The sequence below is a fragment of the Oncorhynchus masou genome, chromosome 9 (genome assembly GCF_036934945.1).
Source record: "Oncorhynchus masou masou isolate Uvic2021 chromosome 9, UVic_Omas_1.1, whole genome shotgun sequence".
NCBI lineage: Eukaryota > Metazoa > Chordata > Actinopteri > Salmoniformes > Salmonidae > Oncorhynchus > Oncorhynchus masou.
In genome coordinates, this window is record NC_088220.1 from 60,691,016 (window position 1) to 60,699,201 (window position 8,186).

At 39.0% G+C, this 8,186-nt stretch overlaps 1 protein-coding gene across 1 annotated transcript in view; it reads right to left on the reverse strand.

The window, feature by feature from the left end:
* Positions 1-7,779, reverse strand: part of LOC135545273 (T-box transcription factor TBX4-like) — a 34,823-nt gene extending 27,044 nt beyond the window's left edge. The window contains exons 1-2 of the mRNA XM_064972900.1: positions 7,697-7,779; positions 1,928-1,959 (exon numbers count right to left, since the gene is read on the reverse strand). Coding sequence (XP_064828972.1) covers positions 1,928-1,959; positions 7,697-7,731 — 67 coding nt within the window. The 5' untranslated portion in view covers positions 7,732-7,779. The remainder of the gene's footprint in view (positions 1-1,927; positions 1,960-7,696) is intronic.
* Between the last annotated feature and the right edge of the window lie 407 nt (positions 7,780-8,186).

The window sequence follows — 8,186 nt, forward strand, 5'->3', positions numbered from 1 at the left end:
ATGGGTGGACCAGCAGCCATATTGAATACTTATATTTCTGTTATTTTGGTACGATCGCCATTTTGATTCACTGACGTTAAGTTTGATAAATAAAATGACAAAATTCCTAATATATATTTTCATATTAACTTGAAAATCATAAGAAACTCTAGACATAAGCTAATTACTCAATCTGCATGCTTGGAGACCACAATAAAAATCACACAGGGTCAAGATTAATTGTTTGTCAGAAGAGTTGGATTAAATATTTACTCTTATAGCATTATGGCGGGATGGTTTTATGTAACGGCTCCTAAACACTGTTCATTCCATTAGTCCAGGTCACCAACTAAGCTTCGCTTTCTCATGGCTCTAAACCCATCTCAAAGACAAACATCTTTCATGAGAGACACAGACACACAGACAGCCTGGTATAGCCTCGTCTGCTCAATACAGTTCAGTTTCACAATGCCCTCTCCTCTCCCATAGCAACCATTCGCCCAGCCATTTTACCATACAGACTCAAACTGTAGCTCTACGTCCCAAATGGCACCTGATTCTCTATATAGAGCACTACTAGTCCTATGGGCGCTTTTCAAAAGTAGTGCACTATATGGGGAATAGGGTGCCATTTTGGAAGTACATATAAAGGTCTACAGTGTACATTTCGGAGAGTTTTACACTCACCCCGGCCCCCCCTTAATCTCAGGCATGTAAACAATTAGAGTGCTCTCTCTCAGGATGAAAGAGAAGGGGCTCCAACTGTAAACCAACGCAGACATTTGCTAAAGCGAATAAAGATAAGGTGCGCTGCAAATCAGCCGTGGTACTTTTTTACCCTCCTGAACAGGGCCCTTTCACTTACCCTGTTTAACTAAACACACTGAGCTAGCCCTCTGTTTATATCTGTGTCACTCCCAGACATATAATCCACTAAACTATTCATGGCAGATTGTTCTGTGTGTGTGTGTGTGTGTGTGTGTGTGTGTGTGTGTGTGTGTGTGTGTGTGTGTGTGTGTGTGTGTGTGTGTGTGTGTGTGTGTGTGTGTGTGTGTGTGTGTGTGTGTGTGTGTGTGTGTGTGTGTGTGTGTGTGTGTGTGTGTGTGTGTACCCTGGGTGCAGTAGGGAGGCTATTCTCAGTGGTGAGTCTGATATGCTGGGAGCTGGCCAAACTCAATTAGCAACTGTTGCTTTTAGGCAACTCCTGAGTTTTTTATGAGGAGCAATACCATGACAGTAAATGGAGGGGAGAGCATGCAATGTACTGTATCTATATCTCAGGACATTTTTGTGTGTGTGTGTGTGTGTGTGTGTGTGTGTGTGTGTGTGTGTGTGTGTGTGTGTGTGTGTGTGTGTGTGTGTGTGTGTGTGTGTGTCTGTCTTTGCCTGTATCTGTCTGTGTATCTGTGTCTGTGGTTTTGCCTCCCAGTCTGAAATATAGATATGATGCATGTCATTGAGACAGCTGCCATAAATTCAAACCTGACCTGCCATTTTGTGCAGAAGCCAGTCTCATGCATCTGGTGTTGTATTGCAGAGGTGGGGTCTGACTGTGCATCAGTACATTGCATCTTTGCATCTTTGTTGTTGTATGTTTGTCTCTGGCAGGTACAACTCAGCTATGTCAATAGAATCACTTAGGGCTTAGGGGCGGCAGGCTAGCCTAGTGTTTAGAGTGTTGGACTAGTAACTGAAGGTTGCAAGTTCAAACCCCCGGGGTGACAAGGTACAATCTGTCCTTCTGCCCCTGAACAGGCTGTTAACCCACTGTTCCTAGGCTGTCAATGAAAATAAGAATTTGTTCTTAACTGACTTGCTTTTTAAATAAAGGTTTTTAAAAAAGGCCCGCCATTAGTGCAAATATTTATAAATGTGAAACTGACCTATCACAACAAAAATGTAATGGTACCAAAGTAGTAAGTGAGTATGGTGCTGTAAAATCTCTCACCTGGAAAACAGCTCTCTAATGTTGGATTCCCTCTGCAAAATTAGGCCGGTTTAAATCAGTTATTTAGTTGATTTATTGGCTACAAATGTCAGTATCCTACCTAACAGAACATCTCAGGATGTAATGTTTAAAACAAATAAAATATGAATTATAGTCCACATATTAGCGACATCCCGCATCATTGTTCGAGGGCTTTGTATTTTGGTATTTCTTATATTAATGTAAATGAAAAGGACATTATTTAGATTCCCATATGTAGATAACATTATTTTTTTGTAATTTGTGATCATATAATTCTAAAAGCATATTCTAAAATCATTATCTGGCAATCGGCCTGTATAAAAAATATATGAATAAGATTAATAGTATTTGCATTATCATTTTTAATGGTTAATGCTACTAATAATAATATTTGTAACATTATTTAAGGATAATAACTCTAATAAGAAGACTGTCTTTTTAATCTTAAACAGAACAGATAGAATTGTTGTTTGTTTAACGTTCTATATTAAAGCGTGAATCCATAGTTGCTTCATCAATTTAAGACTTAATACACCCATTGATTCTTGAAGGATATAACTTACAAATGCCTCATGAGCTTAGTTCAACTGTCTTACCCCATCAGAACCTAAAATAAAAAGTTTTTTTACTCCAATGTTTCTAAACAATGTAAATGTTAACAAACACGGTATAGCCTCAAAACATGGTTAAAACTATCATTTTAATTCAATGGATGGTCAGTCCTTGCATCCATAGTTCTCATGACTTTAATGTCAATAAACTCTGAATACCTTCACAGGGCCCTGAAACATACATCAGACTGGTATTTTGGTGTTTAATATGACATTTCATGTCATTTCTACACAGCATATAGGCTACTATCCATAAAGAAAAGTACAATCTCAGACAAAGGCTCCTGGCATTTTTTTATTTATTTAGTAAATATCTGTTCTTAACTTGTTGTGATTTTCGTCATATTTACAGTAAACCTAAAAATCATATTGTGACAATTATTATTATTTAGCATATAACTTTTTTGAGTATAGGTGAAATGTATAGAAATTGTGACTTTCAAATGTGACTATAGGCTACATGTTCATATCAGTTAAAATTTCATTTTTTATAGACCGTGTGACCATATACTGTTATTCACCTCCATAATATTATACCGCAACATACAACAACGGTTTACTGCTTTAGCTTTTATTGTTGAAATAGGCTACAGACACAGCGTTGTCACGTTCAACATCACTATCAAGGCAGTCAAATAACGCGTGAAAAGTAGAAAGTACATCCTAACACTAATCGCATTAAAGAAGCTGAGCCTATCCAACTAAGCCGTTTTCAGATTGACTCTACTATGCCTGAGCTTGTTTACAAAGCATGTAGACAGGCAGATTACACTGAAGATAGGCAAGAACATTATTATATTACCTCATTAAATATTAAAAGCTTGAATCCATTTATTTTCCAAATGGTAATTTTCTGTCTTCACGAAGGAAATATCAGAAAGTTACGTTCCATTGAGACGTAGTTAGGGCAAGTCGTTCAGCATCTCATCTTAATAGACTTGCTTATCTTTCTCCGGTATAACGGTTCTCGAGTAAACTCCCGGTCACGCGTGAGCGCCCGTGTTAACCCTGCCTTGATGTGATTCAACAGCTCGTGAACTGAACTGTAGCCTGCTCTGCGCGTTAGCAGTGCGGTTTGAGCGTTAGAGAGAACGAACTTGGTGCGTGATTTTTTCTTGGAAACACAAAAAAGAATTTGCTCAACCCCTTGAATTGTTAAAACGCCGGGACGAGTGAATTATTTGGCTCGTTCCACCCCTCTCCCTCCCTCTCACCGTCGCAGACCTGACGTCGCTCCCCTACCAACGAGAATAGTTTACAGCGCGATGCACTGCTCCTCTGGAACCAGAATCTCTCCACCAACGACTATTGGACTAATAATCGTGGTGTATGACATGAATACAACCTCATCTCCTTCGCCATCCCACTGTCTATTGGTTACATCTTTAAAAATACTAACCCCATGCTACGTGTTGCCTATAAATTGATATAGCTGCAGAGTCTGATTGGGCCTATAGGCTATTAATATGCATAATATAGTACACATATAGGCTTCATAAATAAACTATTCTGAGAATAGTACATATTTTACCCGATAGACCTTTGCTACTAGATATTATTTTTTCAACCAACTCAGAATAGCACAACTTGATCATTGAAGCATCTGCTCTGACACTTTGTCAATCAGGTGTCACTGTGAAAACAGACATGTGAGGAACTGGGTTACCTGTGAGGTGAACCATGTCCAAATCGGGATTGTTGGGTTCGAAATGAGGCTCCTCTGTTCCAGGGCCACAATGAAGACGAGTGGACTAGCCTATAGCCTACCCATCGTCTGGTTCAGTTAGGCTATAGATTTTATTTCTTTATCGTTATTTTGCAGGCCATGTTTCCCTTCAAAACAGCAAATGACCTCTGAGGACAACAGTGAAGACGAGTGGACTAGCCTATAGCCTACCCATTCAGTTATAGATGGTATTTCTGGACCGTTATTTCGCACACCATGTTTCCATTCAAAACAGCAATAGCCGTCAAAGAATGATGCTAAAACGCTCATACATTTTCAGGTGAAATATGGTTGTGGTTTTAGAGTAAATGGGTCGAAGCACGAGGCTGAAAGACCAATAAATCAGCAATAGAAGTTGGCGGGTCGGGTTGGTCGGTGAGAGTTTGACTTATATTTACTGGTGACATGACCAAATGAACGAGAACAGCTTAAATGTCCTTCCCGCGACCGTTTGTCATTTCCCCCAATGCGTTTTCAACCCTTTCAATATTTCTCAGCCAAAATATGACTGGTGAATGATCTGGCATCGAATGATCAAACGACAGTGGTCCTTGTTTGAGTCGGTTTAATATTTGGACATGGGTGATGCATTTTATCAGTTAATGGCAGGTTTTAGAGATTTATTGATGATTTGTTGGCTCATAACAGATTTTGATAATGCATTCTAATTAACAAATGGCTTGATTTTGGTATCATTTTGAGCACAATAAATTGAATCTAGGCTGACTGTATTTGTCCGTTTGTTGAAATCATAGGCTGAAATGTAATACACTAGTTGCCTTTAATTTATTTACTTTGTCAATGGGGTGATTTTCGTTTTTTGTTCGTCCATTTAACTTATGAATGAACAAAAAATGTACGAATAATAGTTAATATTTCTTTATTGTGAACATAGCCTACTACAATTACAAATAGCTTACTAATAGGGTAATTATCATAGGCTAATATATTGAACGCACACATGCATTTTTTCGATAGGCCTGTCATCATTATTGTATGATTAATCAATATAATTAATATTAACGTTTTTTGTCAGGGAACAAACATACAGAATAGTCAGTTTTCTATGGTCTTCCATCTCATATTGCTATGTCAACCAATTTGCTGAATGGGACAGTAATCTTTCCTTGGTTATGTGGCGCCAAAAGGCCAAAGCCTCTTGAGTTCACGTGAAGGCCTTTTGTTCTATATTGAACGTACAGTCCATCCAAGATCGAACACAGTCCTCCAAACATCAGTCATTTGCGCGGGAAGAACATATTTAGGAAAACATGTAAATATTGACCTTAAATTCATTGCATCATATAAACACAACGCCAGACTGTGTTAACGCATAGGCTATGCTAAGTTTACACAAAAGCCTCGTAAATATATATTTACCTACCTCATGAAAGTGAAAAAGCAATGGTATGACCATTGACCAACAACAAATATGCAAAATGTAAAATGACCAAAGGCACATACTCAATTCTGTGTAACTGGCACTCACAAACTTAACACGTGATGTAAAAGTAGCCGTTCTTACCTCCACGTTATTGCTCTGCCCTTCACACGAACTTGACCTCTGCTCTGTACTCCCCTTTAGCTGTGCTTTTCTTCAGGGAATCTTAGTCCCACAAGGACAAACCTCATTCGCCGTGGTATAGAAGATGCCTCTGTTATAAAATGGTTGAATTTTTTTTATAGGAGCTGAATTGAGTTGGGTTTCTGAAGGAGTTTAAATTTGACTCACTCCCACCGTCACGTGGTGTAGAAATTAGGAACAGGAGTCCAGTGGAGTTGTGGTGGGCTCGTGCAGGGCTGGGTGTTGCTGGGGGGACAACGTTCAAGCATCCTTAAAAACTCCCATATTATATACGTCGATTCCTTGGCGTTTTGGTCTCTGGCCCGAAACTTATAGTGTTTGTTGGTTTAGAAGTTATACTATATTGATGTTTATGAGAAATTTTATTCACGTGTCAATGGGTTACCTATGACTTTGATGGGTCCATTAGTAATCCTTGCTAATGTCATAATTTTGGTTTGAATAATGACAACATCAGTTGCCAAAACATTAATTCCAATACATACATCAGCTTGTTTTCACAAGTCGTATTTGTATAGTCTATTTTGAACCATTTTAATTCGTTATTTCGATATCAAATTAAACCAGAAACGTTAAGAAAAAGATGAATGAACATGTCATTGACCTTTGGCCCTGAGTAGACAAGCACGAAGTGCAGTAGTTGCAAAAAAATGCAGGATGTGAGTATGACATTTCTATGAGCATCCTTAGAATATAATAGTTTGCTTCATGGAGGTATGTATACCACTATTACCTACACATTGTTATTTATTTATAGCAGAAAAACCTAGGCTTCATTCAAATATCAGTGAAATACATTTTTTTAAAGGTTATCTGACATTTTGACTTCTAAACCCTACGTTTTTTTGTAGGAGATGTATTTTTTTCTTCGATTGTCAGCAATTAGAATAGCAGATGTTTTAGTCATTATCGTGATTGGATGGATATACACTAACTGTATATGATATTGTTGGTTGATGCCTATTCAGAACCAGTTACGCATCTCTAACGAATTTGACATTACCAATGCAGTACATAACAATGGTATATGTTCATATATGTGCCAATTTTACTCTAAACTCTTTGATGTTCCTAACATTTATACAATGTTGTGTGAGTGTACATGTTCCCTCCATCTATTCCATCTGACTGTATGGAAGTAGACGGAGCTCTGTAATGAGTTGTTTACACTAATTTAGTTGACCTTTGCCCTCTCTGATATACTTCCATACAGACATTGTATTATTTAGAGGTTTGACACCATTCAGCCTCTTATGGTTTCAGAATAGTTTTTATGTTTTGTGACATGGACTTAAATTGGGGTGTGAGGTTAAAATAGGACACTGCATATATAGCTGGAGTTGTGTCTTTGTGATATTGTATAACTAGGGTGAGCGTTGATGTCACAGCATACAGAGTAGTCCACTGGCTGATTTATGTCGGACGGAGTCAGGGTTTTTCTTTCCTTGGGAAAACATTTTCCCGTGTAATTGGCAGTGGGTGAGAGAGAAAGGGGTCTCGGCTAATAAACAACGAAAGAGGAGGGGACATGCTCTCTCCCTCTCTCATTGCTGTCTTCTTTCTCTTTATAGCCACACTCCATAAGGTGTGCATGTGTCATATTTTTCTCAATCAAGGATTACATAATTAATTAGTTGAAATCATCTTACAGACTGTTCAATCTTGCAGCCTGTGCCTCTCGTTGCTAATTTGTGTGCAGTCAAAATGGTGGAGATAGAGTGGTGGATTTGTTCTTATTACTACTACAGTCCTCAGATGCCTATTAGTTTTAGTTTAGCAGTTATCACAGTGCTAGCTAGCACACAGAGGCTATTTCCCCCACTTACCTTGATATACTGTATGTGTGCCCATCACCCACCATTACTCAGATTCCAATTGGACTGATCCTTTCCCCTCCACTGGCCAGTCTGGGGGATAGAGAGCCGGTCGGACCAGCTGGATCTACAGGGAGAGAATAGTCACTTACACTTCCTGTGTGAGCAGCCAGTCAGAACCAGGGGTTTGCCTAAATTTGCCACCCATGGTTCTGTTTGGCTGCTCACACAGGAAGTGAAAGTGACTATTTTCTCTCTATAGATCCGTCTCTCTTTCCCCCAGGCTCCACTCTATGGCCATGGTGCATCATGGGAAACCGGAAGTGGCCAGCACACTGCCCAAACATGGGGCAGATTAACTGTAGAGGGGGCTAATGTTACGCCCCTGTTACATCACGTTAACTTTAAATGTTCATCGTTAAATGTTAAGGATGTTACAGAGACACACACACCATGTCCCAATTGTCACAGCTCAAGTGTCCCTTGACTGTTCAGTTTGGTA